Here is a 20,408-nt window from a genome sequence, read left to right as displayed (position 1 = left end):
AATTGATCCGATTTTACTGATTTTAACCGTGTTTGACCGATTTTGAGTTTTAACCCGATTTGACACGTTTTATACAAGTTGACTCGTAAAATCGTAAGATTTTAAGAGTCAACTAGCGATTTTAACAACTTTGCTAGCCGCCATCAGCATTGCCGAATAAAGAGGTAAAAATGTTAAAAAAAAAAAAAAAAAAAAAAAAAGTACCCGATAAGACTGCTCCGACAGATCAAGAAAACAATCAAACCCTCGAATACTGTTCACAGAAATATACTGCTGCCTCTCTCCAGCCAAGCCCGCCAAGGCATTTTGCATATCCGCGCTCTTTTCATTGTCCACTTTCTGACAATAGAGTCATCTCCAATGCGATGCCAGGTTTGCAAGGTAACACTGTTGCTGATTTTATAGCAGCTTCAAAAGCCACCTCAGCAGATTCTGCATCACTGGCCTTGGCTGAAGCTGATCCCTCGCATATGACAGACTATGCCTTGCCGGGCTCATCACCACCGGAGCAATCGAATGGATCAGTACCCAGTACACTGCAGTACAGAACAACCATAGATAGGATAGAACAGCTGCTTGTCAATGGGCTGTCTGTCGTCAGCCTTGTTAGTGTAAGCAAGGCTCTCCAATGGGATCGTAGGCAGTGGAGTTGATGCTTTACCTTATCATCTACTTGAAGATAATTTCAGCGAATGAGCTTAAAAGTAGCATTGTTTTGCCATTTCTCCTTGCGCATAATTTGATGGTTTTTGTATCAACGAAACAAATTTTATGCCTTGCTCGATTATCTCTCTACCTGGTGAAGTCATTTAGTATGGTGAGGTGATCAAAAGACTAGGGTTATCTTTTTTGAATTTTTCCGGAAGAGTGTTATCGCTTGCTCCAATTATAATTTTGGGCATGAACAACTCAATAGTAAGCCAGGCGCTTGTCTTTATAAGCAGATGGAAGGGCTCTGCGCCTTATTTTATGAGCTCTTGGGATATCATTTCTGAATTCTGCTGGAAGAAGTGTTGTCGCTTGCTCCAATTATAATTTTGAGCTTGAACTCAATAACAAGTTATGAGCTATTGGAGTATCATTTCTGAATTCTTCTGGAAAGTGTCATCGCTTGCTCCAATCATAATTTTGAGCATGAACAACTCAATAATACGCTTTTTTTTTTTATAAGCAAAATGGAAAGCTTCCGCGCCTTATTTTATGAGCTCATCACCCGATCAAAACGAAGATAAAAAAGAGTACATATAACATGACTCGGGAAAGATAAAAAGGAAATGTCCCGGTCCCCAAATAACTGTTCACACGGAATTATAAGCATAAGAAGATGCTATCCGATAGCAATAGACTTCCATCTTGCTGCCCTCTCTGACCATGTCCACCTCATTTCACTAAACATATTTTTATAACAGAGGCAGCTCCAATGCGATGAAGTGCAACAACTGCATCACCAAGCTTGCACAATCCTCTCTTCGTTGCTGATTTGAGAGCAGCTTCCAAAATCACCTCGGTAGATTCTGCATCTGTGGCCTTGGCAGATCCTTCTGCCAAAAGGGGAATCAAGCCCCTGTATATCAGACTATGCCTCGCAGGGGTCTCATCACTGCAGGTCCAGTCAAATGAGTCAGTTGTCAGTACAGGAACAACCACGGAAAGGATTGGAACAGCTGGCCTGTACTTGGCAACCAATTTGGCTGTGGTCCCGCCCCGTGTTAACACCACAATGAGCTTTGCTCTGGCTTTGTTGGCGGTACGCACAGCCGAGGATGCAAGGCTCTCCAATGGGCTCATAGGAAGTGGAGTTGATCTTATCATCTCCTTGAAGATGGCAGCATAGTCAAGGGAAGATTCTGCTTCGATACAAATTCGACGCATGGTCTTGACTGCAAGCTCTGGATAGGCCCCAGCTGCGCTCTCACCACTGAGCATAACACAGTCAGTACCATCAAGGACAGCGTTGGCAACATCAGTTGCTTCAGCACGGGTTGGCCGGGGAGACTTGATCATGGACTCAAGCATCTGAGTAGCAGTAACAACAGGCTTTCCCACAATATTGCACTTGTATATCATCATCTTCTGTGCTAGGAAAATCTTCTCAACTGGAATCTCCATTCCAAGATCACCACGAGCAACCATGAAGGAGTCTGTCTCACGCAAGATCTCATCAAAGTTGATCACTCCCTCCTGGTTCTCCACCTGACAAAACCAAAAGGGTTAGATTATTTATTACTTGATCCATAGTAAAACAAGCATGATAGAGAAACAAGAAAAGAACTTACGAAAACAATTATATAAACTAACATCCTCGATATAGACATGCAGTTTCAGGAATATATAAACTCAATTATGCCTCAACACACATGTATGGGCTCTGTTATGTCTTCAAGCTGAATACAAAAGGGGGGCATTCTACCTTTGACATTAACTGAATGTGCTTGGCATGGGGCCCAAGAACCTTACGCACGTTAACAAGATCGGAGCCCTTGCGTACAAAAGAAAGGGCAATCATATCAATGTTGTTGGGAACACCCCATCCCAAGATGTCTTCCTTATCCTTTTCAGTCAGCGTGGGAAGATCCACAACAACACCAGGAAGATTAACATTTTTTCTCTCACCAAGCATTGCAGTGTTCTCACAACGGCACCTGACAGTTCCAGCCTGTGGATCACAAGATAAAACAGTGAGGGTGATGGTGCCATCTGCACACAAGATGGTATTTCTAGGCTTGATGTCCACGGGCAGTTTTTTGTAGCTCATGGAGATCATGTCTGTGTCACCCTTGATGCTGTAATCAGTCGTGATGGTGATTTCCTGACCTTCCTTCAGTTGAATTGGGTTTCCATCCTTTAGGAAACCGGTACGAATTTCAGGTCCCTGAGACAAAAAGTTTAAGAGGTAAATACATAAACATGGGACTGTCAGTACAAGGAACAAGAAAGACAGGAAAAATTAGGGAGTGGGAAAGTTGTGTTTTATCAGGAGAACAATGCACTGATTTATTCATTTCTAATAAAGATTTTATGCTTCAATATCTAACAAAAAAAGAGAGAAAAGAGGATGGGGCGATCGATCTCATCATTTCAATAAATAAATGGTGGTTTAAACAAGGAGGAGGAGGAGGAAAGAGCAGACCTTGGTATCGAGCATGACAGCAGCGAGGATGTTGGTGTTTTGCATGGCAATCCTGAGATTGTTCAAGGTCTCCTGGTGGTACTCGTGGGTGCCATGGGAGAAATTGAAGCGAGCCACGTTCATGCCAGCCCTGAGAAGCTTCTCCAGCATGGGAACGGATCGGGAAGAGGGTCCTAGAGTGCAAACGATCTTAGTCCTGGGGACACGCCCCTCTTCATCATCCTGGTGCTCCTTTAGGAGTCCTTCTATGTCTATGTTGGCCATATGATTCGATTATTTTTTTTAATTTGATTTCTGCAAAAAAAAAAAAAAAATCGATCGAAAAAAACAGTCAACATTAAAAGACATCTATCTATTTATCATCTATGCATGTTTATAGATCCATTTCATTCGTTGTTGGAAACCAACAGATCCAACAACAAAAGTAGTAAAAGAAGAAGAAATATAATTGATTGAGGTTCAACAACTTACAGTGAAGAAAAACAACGAATTAGCAGTATGAATTATGAAAAAAAGAAGGGAGAATGACAACAAATGGTGAAGTAAAGGTGCTCGTGCGGAGTGGGTAGGTAGCTGCTGGCTGCTGCACGCCTCTTCTCTAGTCTCTCTCTACCTCTCTCTCCCTTTCTCTCTGTTTATTATTTTACTTCACCACCTCAGTCTGTTTTCTATGGATGGATGGAAAAATATCTAGTTTTCTGTTTCTAAAACCCCAACTAATCAAACGCCAACAGTAATTGTGATGTAACTCACACCACTTGAAAACAAAATACCGCTAGCTTGCTTGCCACTGCTACTGCCGCTGGTTTTTCTTTTTTCTTTTTTCTTTCCTCTCACCACTCCGCCGCTGGTCAAATACACGATTTATAGCATCGTTGATATTTTTTATAATAAAGTATATTGAGATAATATTTTTTTATTTTTAATATTAATGTATTAAAATGTTATAAAAAAAAATTAATTCTTTTAAAAAAGCTTTTAAAATAAAAATAAACATATCTTTAAAAAATATATTAAAACAGTACATTTTTTAAATTTTAAAAAAGATGAACAAAGCATATTCGCATTGCATGGTGGCATCTCACACACGTGTTACTTTGGATTATGAAGTAAGTACCAGCAAGTAAATAGTAATGTTCCCTTGTCCTATCGCTTTCCGATTACCGGGTTCGCAACGGCCCACCGTTTGGTTTTCTCTCTATAAAAAACAAACGTGGCCCATAGAAATACCACCCTGTCCCTCTCGCCTTTTTCTTTTTCCTTTTCTTTTTCTTTTCCCAAACGCTCATAATAGAATCGTGGCCCATGATCGCTTTTCAGTGATTCCTCGCATTCGTTTTTTGCTCATGGAAATTAAATCGCTTTTTTTTTTTTTTTTAATTGGATAGAAATATCAGGCCTAGAATTTCCAATGCATGGGTCTCACCATAGCCCAACAAAGCATATCCTCTGCGAGTCCATATCCTATTATAAGCATGCGACTCCTCAGCTATTGAAATTTCTTGAAATCCATCTTTCCCATCACCCACCAGGCTCTCAACTCAATAGCACTGTTGAGCCCATTTCCCAGCAAAGTCTCCACTCATACTCACAGCAGCATCGAATGGAAGAGCAAAATGATGGCGTCAGTACCTCTTTTTTATATATAGTTATAGTACACTGCATGAGTAGATAATAATGCCGTACGATACTAGTGCAAGGAGTCTCATGGATCTAGCTAATCTGACTCGCAAATTCTTCATCGTTTGAGACGTTACAAAATGGAAGGCAGGATAACTTCACCACTTCATTTATACACGTTTGGGAGGAATGTAGGGCACACGCTCATCTTCACATAAATTCTGAAAAAAAAACCCAGTATAATGGTCAGTCCAGGTGGAGCAGAATATACAAATCGAAGAATGTAACAACTCATTAGGTACAGCAGATAATGAACAGTGGTGTCGCATTCTATTCTTGATATGCAAATCATGCAAGACCAGCCGTAACATTCAGCTCTTAAAAAGAGGAAAGGAATTCAAAGAGAGAAAAGTTCAGGCGTAAATTCTCTTCCACGACTGTAGCCTATTGATGATGATGAGGGTGAAAAAAAAATCAAGAGCATGTATAGAGACAATAATCATAAACTAAAATCTCCGAAATCCCCATGAAGTCTATTCATCGATCTTCTATCTATATCTCATCACAACCAAGACCATTTCAAAAAGTTAACCACCAACAGAAGATGACAGCTACCTTTTCGATTACCATCATCTCATGAAATCCAATGGATATAGTGCGAAGTCCTTTTTTTAAATAATCCCAGTTCAGGGAATGAGTGCATCATGGGCTTTTAACTTCGGGTGGTACGAGAAACAAAATATGCTGTCAGATCCAAGTCGCAACCAAGAAGATGAGGAGGAAAGAAAGAAATTTGAACTGCTCATTGTCCGAGAACAAACAATTCAGCATGCAAAAGATGACATGACCAGTAGAACAAGAGATTGGATGATGCTATAAAACAAACTATTTAACATGCACAAGATGGCATGACCAGTAAAACAAGAGGGTGGATGATGCTATAATGAACCCATAAAATTTTCAACTTCCTGACTTATATTCAACATAAATGGTCTCTATGAAGTTTTGCAGGTTCCCACCAAGTAGTAGTGGTTCACACCCACTAAAAACACTATGACATTTAACATCGTATCAACACATAATGTCCGCAAACAACCAATAAGGATAGATAGATTGTGTGTGCCATTAGCATGCAAATAAAGCACAAAGTTATTAACACTTTATCTTAACTGGAAAAGGTTATCGTTGCATAAGATGCAAAATTGATGTATAAATAAGTGAAGCTTAAACAATGCATCTATATAGCACTTGGTATGATGAATTATACCTGCAAGTCCTCTGGAAGTGCCTCTGAAACAGCAAGTGTGTAACAACCAGGTACAAATCTTCCTGGAACAGATTTAAAAGAAGAATTAAGCAAAAAGAACTGCTTTTCCAATAACATATTCAGATAAAAAATTGAAAATGGGCAAAAAAAAAAAAAAAAAAGCCTAAAGAATTGGAGGAGCAATATATTGAGGTGCTAAAGTATCGATAACCATTTTGGGTATCAAATGATGGCTTGGAAGGAACAGGAATTGTGTGTGTAGCCATGCTTGCTACATCTAGACATCCAGTCGATCTAAGCCTAGAGATGGAACCCCCAAAATCGTCCATAGTAATGACAGTTTTATAGAAGATTAATTTGGGGAAATATTCTGAGCAAAAGAAATGAATGGAATTATGGTAGTCTTAACAGAACAATGTACAGAATATCAAGATTCCCGAATCCTCCACTTGTATTAGTATGTGGAACCTGCTACACAAATAAAGATGCTTCAGCTAATAGCTTATTTGTGTTGCACATTTACACATGCTATGTTGATTAGGAGCTATAACCATCCTAACAGCTCTTAATCCACACCAACAAAAATGACTTTCATTATATAAACAAGCTTCCCTCCACCCTCAATATGTGTTGGAATCAACATGCGAATGCCAGGTACAGATCAGGCATTGTGGCTCTTGCCACTCAATGTCCAATTTAGTGCTCAAGTATCTAAATCAAGTAGATAGGAAGGCAAAATACTTACAACCATGGAATCTTTTTGTTTTGGTTTCTAATGAAATTCACCAAGTACCAAAGCAGGGCACATGATTCTCGATTTAACGAGTATACAGACCATCAAGACCACTTGTGCCTAAAGAAAACATTTGTTGTGGTAATTAACGATTGGAGTTAGTGGAACAGATAGTGGCTAAAGAGAAAATCACCCTCAAATATCCTAAACTTTCTCACGTTCAAGAATTCATGTGCTGGGCAAATTGGAAGGATACTTCTTGGCCTCAATCCTGTAATTATTCAAAATTATATGTTTGGAAGGTTGGAAACAGCTCCAAAAAATCACGAGCTAACACCACAAAGAAGTAAGGGGAAAAAAACAAAACACGGGAGGAACTCTTATGAATCCACGTATTCTTTCGCGGAAAAAAGAACAGAAGATTGGATGATTAACGGTTTTAAGCATCTGAAAAAAAAAGAGAGAGAAAAGAGCAGAACGGTCAGAAATTATAGTTCCACGTACCGATTCTCAACCAGCGAGCAGCCCAGCTTCTACTCGGATCCATGACAGAAATAATCCTACAACAACGTAGAAAATTTAAGACAGGGAAGGAAAAGGGGGTAGGAATTACAAACAGAAGAAAAATAATTATTAGAAAAGGGAAGTGTTGTTGAGATTAATAGAAAAGGAGAAGAAAAGAGGGTGTCTAGCCTACCCAGTAAAGTTAGGAGTTGTGCAATCAACTACACGCTCATGATCCTCGTCCATCTTAAAAAAGGAACAATTCTCGCATCCCGACTCTCTGAACTGCACAATAATTATTATTATTTTTACCGACAAATAATAGGCCAAAAACCTTAAGTGCAACAACAGAGAAAAAGAAGAGGACGGGGAGGAGGGAAAGAAGTGCGGAAACAAAGAAGAAAACCTGATCATAAGTTTTGACAAGGCGGCAACGAAGACAGGCTCTGAGCTCATGTCCAAAGCTCGTCGGAATTTGCGCGGCTGCACTTCCCATTCTCTGCTTCTCTAATGTGCTGTGCGTGTGGTCAAGGGGATATTGGGGGGGGGGGGGGTGCCGCGGCAAGAGCCAGGAAGAAGACAAGACATGTCGTCGATCTAGAACCTGAAAGACACGTCGTCCTTCTTCCAGTGAATGGAAAGCGTGCCTCACGCTCGTTGATTCATTTGGGCCTGCCTGGCCTGCAATTCAAATGGTCTCGACTTGCAATATTGCTTTCAGCATGGTGCCGAGCGCCAACCCACAGACCACAGCAGGATTCGTTGATAAGTAGAGTGTCTTTGATGTGCTGCTCGATAGTCTGACTGTATTGAATTCAGAGTGAGACCGGGCATAATGTCAAGTTTCCTTGAATTTTCATTGTTCAGTCATTCAAACTCCTAATTGACTTACCCCCCCCCCCTCTAGTGATAGATATTCAGGTATTCAGCATGCAGTTTTCGGGGATCCAGGTACTTCAAGATCCAAAGCCAACCTTGTTCAAGTCTTTCCAATTCCCCTCGCACATTTTACTTTCTTCTTCTCCTTTTTTTTTTTTTTTAAATGGAAATTCATCTTAAGCATGGCACAAGAGGATATGAAGCACGACAGTGGAATCCAGATTCAAGTTGTCGATTGAAGGTATAGAATTGTGAACATAAGTTTTTTTGCTCGATATTGATTTTCAGCTTGTCGGTGTCGTTACCATTTCATTACTTGTAGAAGACGTCTCCAATCTCCACTAAAACTTCAACAGGGAACCTTTGATCGACTTGAGAAATGGGACGGGATGGATCTCGTTCATATTTTAGTCTTACATGGCCCATCCATCCCTTGCTTAAAGGCTATAAAGCAAGTATACAACAAGTATTCATGTGCCCTTATTTAGCTTTATGAAGTATATGTAGACTGTACCAATAAGATAAATGACGTAATACGAGATGCATTGTAAATAGAAGGTCTAATCCGCCTCGGACGGACCCTGCCCATATCCAACCCATCCATTCCACCCTTGAGGATCCAGCGGAAGTTCCCACGCTGCCATCGCATGATGGGCCTGGTTGACATATGGCGAGGCTAGATCCATGGTAAACATGAGTATGGGTCTTGGTTGTTCGAAAAAAAGAAAGAAAGAAAGAAAAGTATGGTCACAGGGAATAACTAGAAGAAAAGCCTCTTTGTGCGTGTGTGTATCATGGAAATAGGGTTTATGTACAGGGGCATTTAATTTATTTTTTAAAACGAGAAAGGTATGAGGAGATTAACGAGAAGGTTAAGTGTGGTGGGGCATGATGTGAAGTGCCTTTTAATTTTTTTGATTTTGATTCAGGTAGGGGGGGGGGGGGCTGAACTGAACAGTAAAGCTAACGATGGACCCTGGCCCGCCTTCGGTTGAACTCAATCAGGCCCTGTATACACTTGCCAATGCCAGGTGGCTTTTGTATTTCTTATTAGTTTTGTGGGTCCCAAATCCTTAAAGACGATGGAGGGGTAATTTTCACATACCTATTTTTTATCCCCCGCTTCACGTAATTCATATGCCATAATTAGTTCCTTTTTCTTTGATATTTCGTCGTATCACCTATTCCCCAATTCCCACCCTTTTGCGATTGATTTGAACTATTACTCTTATTACGCTTTAGATGGCACTGATTCACCACTGTTTAAAATATCAGAGCAATTATTATTATTATTATTATTATTAATGTTGAGAGAGACAGAGAGAGAGAGAGAGGAGAGGTATACATCTCTCTTGTGAAAGCGCCCCTTCTCCTTTCCCTCTTTCTTGCCCCTGGTTGTTACTCCAGGCTCAGGCATCCTCCCCTCCCTCTGTTACATCCCTTCTCTGTCCGTGTGTTGTGTTCCTTGAATTCCGTTTGGGAAACTAATAAATCTGCATTACCATATTCTCCCATAAATAAACTCCAGTCCTTAATTATTTAGTCTCTTTCTTAATTTCATTGCATTACCACTGTTGGTATACTGCTTTACTGCTACTAGCCTGTCTGTCTTATGATGTAACATCCTCCGCCATTAGTCAGTAGATAAATTTAGTACAAGTGTGACTCATTTTGGTTTTGAGTTCGAAGAAAGAAGCAAAGACAAAGACAAAGACCCAAAAAAAAAAGGCGAGGCGGTGCGGTGGCTTTCAACTACTCCAACACGCACTGTATGTGTTTCCATCTCCTTGATCCGCCGACTGTTTTAAATTCTTAGCTAACGCACTTATGACTGACCCCTGCTTTTTTTTTTTTCTTCTTGTAATTTGTAATTGTCTAAACGAGATCTATGCCTATTTTTTTTGTTATCTCTTTCTGTTAGCCTGAAGACGATGATGAAACTAAACATTCTGCTGTTGAATGTGTAAAGAGAAAGAAGTATTGCTGCATTTGCTCGGTTATTAGGGTTTCCATCTTTCTCTTCTTGACTCTTAATGCCATGACTACTAAACGCGCCTACAAGCTGCGTATCCTCCATAATTTTGTTTTTCTTTTCTCTTTAGGGTTTCATTTGCTCATTACAATGCTCATGCCACTCTTTTTCTTGGTTCATCTGCTTCTTGTATTATTCATTTCAGATCTGTCCTCTTTTTTTTTTTTTTTTTTTAAACGAAGGCATCCCGTTGAATGAAATGTTACTTAATTGGTAATAGTTGTAATCGTTGTTGTTGGCCTTGACCACAATTCTTTGAAATTTTGTGAAAAGAGGAATTTGTGGCACATTCTTCGAGTGTCAATTGCCTTAAGATTGGCAGGAAATCATCCAGGGTTCTTGTGACCGGAGGAGAAGATCACAAAGTCAATCTTTGGGCTATTGGTAAGCCCAATGCTATACTGGTCAGTTCTTAATTCCGTTCATCATTCCTTTTTACCATTTTCTTTCTGCTCTCTCGTGTCTGATGATTCTCATTCTGTCTAACCCAATATTTCATGCAGAGTTTGTCCGGACATACAAGTGGGATTGATTCGGTAAGCTTTGATTCTTCAGAAGTCCTTGTAGCTGCAGGAGCTGCGAGTGGCACAATCAAGCTTTGGGATTTAGAGGAGGCAAAAAGTATGCTTGTGATATATTCTTTCACCTGTATAAACACTGGAATTTTGCATATTTCTATCGTTTCTTACTCATTATCTTTTTCTGTGTGTAGTTGTTCGCACACTCACTGGCCACAGATCCAATTGCATATCTGTAGACTTTCACCCTTTTGGAGAGTTCTTTGCATCTGGTTCCCTGGACACAAATCTTAAGATATGGGATATCAGAAAGAAGGGCTGTATTCACACTTACAAGGGCCACACTCGAGGAGTGAATGCAATCAGATTTACCCCAGATGGTCGTTGGGTAGTATCTGGTGGAGAGGACAATACAGTAAAGGTTATAACTGCTTTCTTTCTCTTGGTGTGCATCATGTCTGCACTCAATACATGTCATGCCAGCAAATACCGTCGCTTGTTTGTAAGAAATAATATCTCAAAGGTCCTGTGTCTGCTGATATGCATGATAAGGACCTCATATTAAGGGACCCTAAATCACACGCATTCTGACATGCATTTTCTGTTGCTCAGTTCTTTTCTTCATGTCTTCATCCTTGTGACTTGAATTTAAGAAAGCAGAGTTAGATGCAAATATATTGCCCTAGCACGCTGTCTAGTGCCAAGGGACTGACAGTAAGTTCAGACTATTCTTTCTCAAGTAGGATAGTTTTTAGTGTGTCTACAACTTGTGAGTTCTTTTTTACTTAAGATGACTGCACATACAGGTTTCTTTTGTTTGATTCTTGATTCTTTATTTAACGAACTCTTTAATGTGCATGTATTTTGACAGCTGTGGGATTTGACTGCTGGAAAGCTATTGCACGATTTCAAGTACCATGAGGGCCAGATTCAGTGCATAGATTTTCATCCCCATGAGTTTCTTCTTGCAACAGGTCAGTTTATGGTACTGTGGAAAGCTACTTGTCTACTGTGGTTTCATTTTATTTTTAAACTACAGTTCAGGACATGCTTCATTCTTCATTGTGTGTTTTTCATGGGTGTTGACTTGTTATTTATCTTACATTGTAATTCTTTTCATGATAGTTTGCATTTTGACGCTTTTGCTTTTAATAAGTCAAATAATATTTTAGTCTCAATTTGATGATTTTATCTTTTATTCCATATCCCATAAAGAATTTTTAAACAAAATGGCAAGAAAATCATTAAGTTTAACTTGTTCTATGTCTTCCACTTAAGTATTGCCACCTGCAGTATATGTTAATCCCGTGTCCGACTGAAACTGAAATTTTGTTATTCCAATGAATGAAAGAATTAGGTGCATGCTTAGGTAAGTGCACCTATTTTTATAGAAAATTATAGGTGGGTGATCGTGTTTGTTGGTACTAGGAATCTGTATCTTTGAATAGAAAGTTGCATTTTCCTGGAAACTTCACATCTAATTTGTTGCCCTTGTATAGGTTCTGCTGACAGGACTGTAAAATTTTGGGACCTTGAAACCTTTGAGCTAATAGGTTCTGCTGGGACGGAGGTAATTTTATTCCTAAAGGGACACCTTCAACTAGGAATTGTAAATCTTTTCTAGTTTTTTTTTTTTTTCTTTCCTTACTAGAGAGTTTTTCTGGAACCTCTCTGTCTTCAGACAACTGGAGTGCGTTGTTTGACCTTTAATCCTGATGGGAGGACTCTACTGTGTGGATTGCATGAAAGTTTGAAAGTAAAGCTCTCTCTCTCTCTCTCTCTCTCTCTCTCTCTCTCTTCTCTCTCAATAGTTAGTGCTCCAGGTCTACTGTTTTTTACTAACTTTTGATCCAACATCTTAGGTTTTCTCATGGGAACCAATAAGATGCCATGACGCCGTGGATGTGGGATGGTCTAGGTTGTCAGATCTCAATGTTCATGAAGGAAAGCTTCTTGGATGCTCATACAATCAGAGTTGTGTTGGAGTGTGGGTTGTAGATATATCGGTAATACACACTGTTTATTAATTTCTGTTGGTGTATAGATGTCATTTACTTTCTGGTGCTGATATTTTAAATTTGAACCTAAACCTGATGCGTCTCTTGTGTCCATTGCTCAGCGTATTGAACCGTATGCAATTGGAAATGCCAACCGATTCAACAGTCATTCAGAATCTAAATCTGGTGCAATTGGGAACCAATCAGTCCTGCTTGAGAACAACGCAAAGACTAGCATGGGAAGGTTATCTGTTTCACAAAATTCTGATGTTTTAGTAAAGGAAACAAAATCTCTTGGAAGGTTGGCAGTTTCTCAAAATTCAGTTTCTGGGAATGAGTCTTCTAAAGAATCAAAGAATTTGCCATGTAAATGACCTCTGAATCTTTCAATTCTTGGTTCACTGTTGGTTTTGGCGTTCTATTTTATTTTTCTCCTTCCTTTTTTCTTTTATAAAAATTGGTTTAAACTCAATTCTTCAGCCAGATTGTGACATATGTTCCTCATTGCTTCAACATACTAATTGAAGCTGCAGGAAGTGTACCTGGTACTCCTCAAAGAGTGAACTTAAACACTGGGTTGAAGACAACTATGACCGGTCCTCTAACAGTTTCTAGCGCAGCAGCCCCAAAGAGGAGTTCTACAAAGATCCTTTCAGCTGCTAATGTTCCAGTCTTGAACAAGGCAGATGTCATACCTGTAATTGTCCCCAGAACTAACTCCAGATCAGAACAAGTAGCTGACTCCAGAAAAGAAATTGGTATTGCTGCTAGGACAATGCCATTTTCTTTGCAGTCAAAGACAACTGATTTCCGGAAATTTTCAAATAGTAGAGAGGACATGGATCAGCCAACTACCTCTACCCAGTCTGAGACAACAGGTTGCAAGGCTACAGAACCGATAAGTGTCATGGATAGGAATATTACTCCTGCAGTTAAAGCCTCTATTCATGGAATATCAACTGCTGAACGAAATGTTGGGGATGATAGATCTATGGGATCTGGAAACTATGAGTCAGATTCGACAACAGAGCCACCCAATAGTTACCAGGAAGAAAACTGTAAGTGTTACCCATTCAAGAAAAACTCTTTGCCACTGATTGTCAGTATGCATGTGTAAGTGTATGATGCTGACATTTCATGGCTGCTTCATAGTTGCCATTGAATCCTTTATCTTATTATCTGTATACAAGTAGCTTTTAAAAATCCAATAGATCAGAAGTCAAGATTTTTCTACTAAAATCTTACATAAGATCATTATATTTCAATATATATATAAAAAAAAATTCTTTCACATATTCGATCACCATAAATGCACATCATACATTTTAAGTCGTTCAGTCCAACATTGTCAACCAGCCTCTCCTAGAGATGATGACATTTTAAGTAGAGGATTAAAGGGGATGATTTATTGCTTCTTTAGAAATTATAGGTTTCAAAAGATAAAAGTAGTGTTTTTGCTTTTTTAGAAGTTAATGGGTTTGAGGGAGATTCCATGAGCAGATCTCTCTGATATCTAGCTCTGAGTTGTGCTCCTAAAGCTGCTGATGGCCGTCCTTTACTGAGTTTTTAACCTGTTATATGTGTTTCCCATGTTGGTAGGCTGTTTCATTGAGAGTCTAGGATTTCTGCATTCTTTGGGAATGCTTTTGAAACCTTCCTCTTTGCTTAGAAATCTATGTATTCAAGGTGTAGTTGTGTGGAGAATAGTTGGATTCTAATGGACTGGGATCAGCTTCCATGATGAAATTGATGGTAAGAGCATTACAGTGCGCACTTAAACCTTCTGATTTGCTTGCTATAGGATGGCAGTGACACAAATTATCTATTGCTAGCAAAGTGACTTGCTTAACCACAGACAATGATTTATAAACAACTGCAATTGTAAGGTTTGCAGATAATGTTTTGATATAGTGCAGTTGAGAGTGGGATAGGAGAGGCTTCCTTTTGATAGTATCTAGGTTTGCTATAACTGAGATACTTGTTCAAGGAATTTCTAGGTGTAATTGGTGTGTTGTAAGTAAATTTATGCTTTGTTGGCACTCCACAGGGGTTTTTCAATGTTGCTTAATTAGCTTATTTTCAAAGATTAACTAGCTTAGTTATTTTTATTTTATGTGGAATTACAAGTGAAAGAGTAACAAAATGTATCTGACTTTTTACTTAGATGCTTGGAATGACAGTGTAGGGAATCTCTTAGTTTTATGAAAAAGGCACTAAGGTGGGTTCAGCTGATCTAATCAGCTCTTGCAACTTTTATATGGCAGCCTAAGCTATTTAAAACTCATCACCTTCCTTAAAAAGGCTGATAATCACTTCAATACATTAACCTTGCTCATGATTATGTAAATATTGAGTATCAGAATTAAGAACAAACATGGTTTATATAGCTTGGAACAGCATAAAAAAAATCTAGTAAAGTGTCCCCTGTTTTTGGCTGGTAGAAGGCGTTTTGTGAAAAGGGCAGGGATGATGATGATAATGAAGAATGAAAAGTGGATGTTTGTGCATTGTTGGTAGAATAAGTCATAGGGCTGTCTACGCATTGAATGGAGCATGGTTCTCAGCTTTTCTCTATGTTTCATTGACGTTTTGAGTTGTACTTTGATTTGTTTGGTGCACTTGTGGCTTCGGATTGGCATATTTTCACTCTTTTGTCAGATGAGATGGAATGCAAGGCTCCAATGCTGAAAATAGTAATGTTTTTTCCAGGTGAGACTCGTGGACATAAAATAAACAGAGATGCACCCACCATCGAGAGTCAGAAAGGAGGTACATCTGTTCCTGATTTCTACTCGAGGTTTTTCAAGAATTCAAAATGCCTAATCAATTTCATGTTAAATATATAGGAAGAATGCGTTCACTTATGATAAACTGGGAGAAAAGGGGAAGATCTTCTAGCTATGAGGGACCTACTTCCGGCACTTCCACTGGGACAGGATCTGTGGTGAATGTGCCCCCTCTTAATATGGTAGGAATTGATTTCAACTTTTGTGTGTGCTCTGTTCTCTTTCTTAACTTTCTGATCATCTGAAGAGTGAAGACCCGAAATATTATTTGGGATTCAGGACTGTATGACATGTTTTCAAAGTTTTACACAGAATGTATCATGTGCAAAAAAACAAAGAGAGGACATGTTAACCATATATGTTCGCTTTTAGGGTCTTATGTCTTCTGTACAATAATGATCTATCATTTTGTCTTCCTTGTATGAATGAAACAATTATTAAAGGGAAATTGCACTTGACTCTCCTTCTCTGTTATGGATGATATATATATATAGGAGCTTTTTATGATACATAAAATATTTTATTATTCATCAGTACTGCAATGAGAAATCAAACTGTGTGTTCTTAGGTTGTGGTTTAGATAACAGCAAGATTAGATTGTAATTTTTTGAGGAACAGGACCATCACTAGCTTAAGATAGGTTTCATAGCTTTCTTTGAAGAGGGATATTTTGTTTCTCATTGTTGCTTTGGTCAAGAGTGACCTTACATGACATTCTCCAGAGTATTTAGTGGATCAGTGTTGCAATTGTTGGAGATATTACCGAAACTTGACCTTGGTTTCAACATTCTAGATATGTTTCTAGGTCTAGGTCCTTCCAAGAAAACTATTTGAAAGGGCTATTTAGTCAGGGAAGCAAATTGTGCTTTCGTAGAAGTGTAATGCAGCTGGTCTATGAAGTTGTGGGTTTCTCATTGGTAATTATAGGCACTTCTTAGACTCAAAATCAAATGACTGGAGATGGCATGAAATTTGTAATGGAAGAAAAATTTCTCACCTTCTCTCCCCTAACAGCTTGCAAGTTGTATGCATATCTTCAATGATTTTTTTTTGAGATGAAAATTTCTATTCCAGCTCATGTTTTTCAATATATTTTAATGTGCTTGTTTAAATCTTTACATTTCATTGACATTAATATGCTGATTTGTACGCCGTTTCAATTCTTATTATGTTGAAGTTTAAACAGAGAGGACGCACCCAATCCATTGAAAAGGAGACAGTTTCTGCTTTTGACGAGGATGTTATTGCAGACTTAATGGAACAGCATGACCAATTTGTCAGCTCAATGCAGTCTCGTTCTGCCAAGTTACAGGTGACTTAGCAGGATAAGTGGGTGTGTGCATGTGTGACAGTTGTAGACATAAACACATTCTTTTGCTCCTGCAAGGAGGGGAGAGTTGATAACAGACTGCACCAGTTTTTTTTTTCCTTGCATTTTTCCCACATTGTTCCATGTAAGAGATGGAGATAAATTCATTACCAATAAACAAACAGTCTAAATTCTTCTCAACTCACAGCCCATAGATGAATAATTATCGAAACTATCTTGCAATTTTCCAGAAGTGATTCTTTTGTATGTTTATGTATACAGTCCCTAACTGATAAGCTGCCATTTAGTATCTCCATAAATTTATAATTCTCATAATGCTCATATTCAATCAGAACCTAATAGCTGGTTATTACCTTCTATCTGTACTTCCTGCTTAATGCCTTCCAACTGTAAGTTAGCTGTCATAATCTAGTTATTACTTCCTTACTGATATGTTGGAAATGAACACATGCAATGGTACACACCTGCTTTCAGCAAGAAACACACAGCATTTACCAGAGCAAATTTTATTGTTCCGTGACTGGGTTAATAAGAGTCCTTGTTATCATTCATATAAATCCATTACAGTTTTGCTCTCAGATTTTAGTTTCTTCTCCTACAAATGGCTCTCAATTGATGGGAGGACTTATTGCCAAACTGTGCACAACATTCATTATAAAGTTTATTTTAGTCCTTACATTTGCTTAACATTTGAATTCAGCAAGTTTTTCTACTCCCAGCAGCTAATCTAGCTCTCTATGAAGTTCATGTCTGGATTAAGTGCTGAGAGGAAGAGTTATTTGCTTTTGCCTTACATGAATTGATTTGTCACCTCTCAAGGAGGAGCAGGCCTTTTCTATTAGCCATCAATATGCTGATATCTGTTTGCCTCTCAGATAACTTACTATTGAGAAACTCTCCTTTTTTTTTTTTTTTTTTTTTTTTTTTATCTCTATTGCTCAACAGAATCTATCATTATCTTTTACATGAACCTACTATTGTTCATATTTTGTGTTTGTATATATCTGCTTAAAGGTTGGTGAATCCTGTTAGTTTAGGCCATTGGAAGTGCTTTAATATTTCTGCATCCAGTTAGATGCCATTGAAAGGTTGGTGAAACTTGTCAATGATTTCCTGTAGGTTATCTACAGATACTGGGAGAGAAATGATGTTAAGGGGGCCATTGGTGCAATGGAGAAGATGGCTGACCATGCTGTAAGGACCTATTTTTCTCACAGTATTTGACAAGTATACTGGATACTACAATTTATTTTTACTTTCATTCCTAACCTTTTGTTTCTTCTTCATATGCTTACTTTCAGGTCCTTTCTGATGTTATCAGTATCGTGGCTGATAAAATTGACATTGTCACTTTGGATATATGCACATGTCTCCTGCCACTTCTTACAAACCTGCTTGAAAGTGACATGGATAGGTAAGAAGTTTGAGATATTTTATACTTTTCATTTAACCAGCTTACTGCTATTGGTTTATGTGTTTTCTATTATAAGCATTCCACCATGTGTTGATGTCACTAAACATCTCTTTCTTCCTTTACCTCTACAAAAGGGAGTGTCAGTAGTGAAGGATGCTACTGTGTATTCCCTATTTTTTGTTTATGTTTCAGCAAACTATTCCTATAAAGTTGTTAAGAGAGAGACAGCTATATTAATTGCTCTTCTTATCTGACACGGCAGATAATTATAGATCAATGAATCAACTAACTATTTGTCATTGGCCCTCTCTGGTGGAGGCACTGCCTCCGTTCTGGCTGAATGATGGTAAAAGACAGGTAACATTTGGCCATTCAACCAAATGAATATTTGGTCAAAGACACTTGATGTTGTCAAAACAAGCAACAACTTTGCTTTTTAAGTCATTGTCATTGCGGATGATGCCTCTTTTGTCTCCCTTTTAATGGCAGGTGGGTAAACATTTGAAAGAAATCATATTCCACCTATACTCATAATATCTAAAAAATTCGAATTACATGCTTTGACTATGAGGGGGATGAAGGGCAACCACTTCAATAGCAGTGTACTTGGTGTCAAGGTCCTTCACAGCGTAGTGCTTGAAGTGATGATAGAAATGCCTTTGAACTGCATTTCCTTAGCTTGGAGCATATGGAATGAATTAGTTGTGTGGAGTCCATTTTACTTGGGTGGTTTTCCATATGTTATTTTCTACTTTACAGCATACGCGTCATCTGCATTACAAACTGACCTCTGCTGGTCAACATGCATTAGTGATGTGGCACAACTTGTTGGTGATAACAGGGATTTCCCAGGAGCTTTATGGTCAGCATGAGCTAATCACAGCTCAGCTCAAGACCAAAGCACCATCCCGATACACAATGCACCCCTCTGCCCTTTAAACTTATTTTCGAACAATTTCTTGATTATGTTTCTCTTTAGTTGCTTTCATAATTCTGTGGTCTGAGGATCCATAGCTAAATTGCCTGTTGTATTTAGGCATTTGAGCATTTCCCTGGACATGCTGCTGAAGCTGGTCAGAATGTTTGGTTCAATGATATATTCAACACTGTCAGCGTCAACATCTGTTGGTGTGGATATCGAAGCGGAGCAAAGGTGTGCACCTTTTTGTGATGTTTGCGATTGATTTCCTATGCATACTACAAAAATTGCTTTAAGACGAGTACACATCTTATTTGTTTCATAGGCTGGAACGTTGCAATATCTGCTTTGTAGAGCTTGAAAAAGTCAAACGCTGCCTGCTTACCCTTACAAGGTAACTTTAATTCTCTTAGTGGCGTTGAGAGCTGTGGCATTTATATTCCAATGTATTGTGTCAGGATTCTTTACTTTAATCTGTTTTGTTCAATAGGAAAGGGGGATCGGTTGCAAAGTATGCGCATGAGTTAAATCTAGCCCTTCAAGAAGTATCATGACCAAACTCCAAATTCTTGAGTGGCGACTGCTGATTGTTTTAGCCATACATGGTTTGAATTATAAGTTCTTTGTGGGAGGAGCAGAGCTTGTGCACTTGTAGGAGTTAAAACTGCTTGCCATGGATCTGCATTCTGAGTTTTCTGCCTGCTTGGCCCCAGACCTCCATGTACATTCAGGATAAATGGAGGCATTAACCACTGATTCTATCTAGTTTACTGAAAAAGACTTGAAAGCTAACAGGGGTGTATCTTCATCGAGTGCTCGCTGCGGAGTCTTGGCACTCATCAATGTGGTAATTGGTGGAAAAGGATTTACCCACCCAGTATGTAGGAGACAGATTGTAACGTTGGCATGTATCAGTTTCATTCTTTTTTGAATACCCACTGTTAGTGGAAATAGAGAAACTTGGCTTAAGAGTGTACGATTCTTGCAGCTATTCGCCCACTAGGTTACCTCATTTTTTCCGCTTCCTTTCGGTAACTGACCAGCCTTTTCTGTTTTGGGTAAAAAGCTATTTTGGACTTGAACAAACTGGCAATTGAACAGTACAGGCTTCAAAGAAAGCAGCATGATCAGCAATCGATAATGATGCAATGTCATAATAACTGAATGAGAAGAACTAAAACGATAAGCTAGAAGTATCACAAGTATAATTTTTGAAGGGAGGCAAATTGCCTTGCATAATAACTAATGAGATTAATATTATACGAGGTAACTAGAAATT

General features: G+C 38.8%; 3 protein-coding genes across 5 annotated transcripts; 1 reads left to right on the top strand and 2 right to left on the bottom strand.

The window, feature by feature from the left end:
* Window positions 1-1,140: 1,140 nt before the first annotated feature.
* Window positions 1,141-3,783, bottom strand: LOC118045126 (pyruvate kinase, cytosolic isozyme). The gene is made up of 4 exons (XM_035053676.2): window positions 3,602-3,783; window positions 3,131-3,424; window positions 2,411-2,872; window positions 1,141-2,193 (listed from the first exon to the last, which is right to left on the bottom strand). The coding sequence occupies exons 2-4, from the start codon at window positions 3,392-3,394 to the stop codon at window positions 1,381-1,383; spliced, it is 1,539 nt and encodes a 512-aa protein (XP_034909567.1). The 5' UTR covers window positions 3,395-3,424; window positions 3,602-3,783; the 3' UTR covers window positions 1,141-1,380.
* On the bottom strand, window positions 3,602-8,273 carry LOC118045127 (transcription elongation factor SPT4 homolog 2). Of its 3 annotated transcripts, none has more exons than XR_012170534.1 (7): window positions 7,661-8,273; window positions 7,448-7,534; window positions 7,255-7,310; window positions 6,969-7,021; window positions 6,763-6,870; window positions 6,018-6,079; window positions 3,602-4,971 (listed from the first exon to the last, which is right to left on the bottom strand). XR_012170534.1 is itself a non-coding variant. In XM_035053677.2 (5 exons), exons 1-5 carry the CDS (start codon window positions 7,748-7,750, stop codon window positions 4,921-4,923), a joined length of 351 nt encoding a protein of 116 aa, XP_034909568.1. In that variant the 5' UTR covers window positions 7,751-7,949; the 3' UTR covers window positions 3,602-4,920. The 3 variants fall into 3 exon arrangements, 1 of the variants encoding a protein (XP_034909568.1); XR_012170533.1 differs by having other exon boundaries at window positions 7,448-7,539; window positions 7,661-8,012; XM_035053677.2 differs by lacking the exons at window positions 6,763-6,870; window positions 6,969-7,021 and having other exon boundaries at window positions 7,448-7,539; window positions 7,661-7,949.
* A 1,077-nt stretch (window positions 8,274-9,350) lies between these two features.
* Window positions 9,351-20,116, top strand: LOC118045128 (katanin p80 WD40 repeat-containing subunit B1 homolog KTN80.3). Its single transcript, XM_035053679.2, has 19 exons — window positions 9,351-9,902; window positions 10,055-10,199; window positions 10,439-10,569; window positions 10,669-10,786; window positions 10,878-11,104; window positions 11,555-11,657; window positions 12,183-12,253; window positions 12,365-12,439; window positions 12,546-12,689; window positions 12,803-13,046; window positions 13,208-13,738; window positions 15,390-15,449; window positions 15,527-15,648; window positions 16,644-16,778; window positions 17,916-17,990; window positions 18,098-18,210; window positions 19,247-19,363; window positions 19,455-19,523; window positions 19,620-20,116. Exons 2-19 carry the CDS (start codon window positions 10,172-10,174, stop codon window positions 19,681-19,683), a joined length of 2,427 nt encoding a protein of 808 aa, XP_034909570.1. The 5' UTR covers window positions 9,351-9,902; window positions 10,055-10,171; the 3' UTR covers window positions 19,684-20,116.
* Window positions 20,117-20,408: the final 292 nt, after the last annotated feature.

The sequence above is a fragment of the Populus alba genome, chromosome 8 (genome assembly GCF_005239225.2).
Source record: "Populus alba chromosome 8, ASM523922v2, whole genome shotgun sequence".
Taxonomy (NCBI): domain Eukaryota; kingdom Viridiplantae; phylum Streptophyta; class Magnoliopsida; order Malpighiales; family Salicaceae; genus Populus; species Populus alba.
Note: the sequence above shows the minus strand (reverse complement) of the source record. Positions and strands in the feature narration are given on the sequence as shown.

Coding starts and splice junctions, on each gene's coding strand:
- LOC118045126 (XM_035053676.2), bottom strand. CDS start 3,394: ATGGCCAACATAGACATAGAAGGACTCCTAAAGGAGCACCAGGATGAT. Junction 2,873..3,130: donor CTGTCATGCTCGATACCAAG/GTCTGCTCTTTC, acceptor TTTTTGTCTCAG/GGACCTGAAATTCGTACCGG. Junction 2,194..2,410: donor ACATTCAGTTAATGTCAAAG/GTAGAATGCCCC, acceptor TGGTTTTGTCAG/GTGGAGAACCAGGAGGGAGT.
- LOC118045127 (XM_035053677.2), bottom strand. CDS start 7,750: ATGGGAAGTGCAGCCGCGCAAATTCCGACGAGCTTTGGACATGAGCTC. Junction 7,311..7,447: donor ACAACTCCTAACTTTACTGG/GTAGGCTAGACA, acceptor ACGTTGTTGTAG/GATTATTTCTGTCATGGATC. Junction 4,972..6,017: donor CACTTCCAGAGGACTTGCAG/GTATAATTCATC, acceptor TTTTTTTTTCAG/AATTTATGTGAAGATGAGCG.
- LOC118045128 (XM_035053679.2), top strand. CDS start 10,172: ATGACTACTAAACGCGCCTACAAGCTGC. Junction 12,690..12,802: donor TGTGGGTTGTAGATATATCG/GTAATACACACT, acceptor TCCATTGCTCAG/CGTATTGAACCGTATGCAAT. Junction 18,211..19,246: donor CTTGAAAGTGACATGGATAG/GTAAGAAGTTTG, acceptor TGTTGTATTTAG/GCATTTGAGCATTTCCCTGG.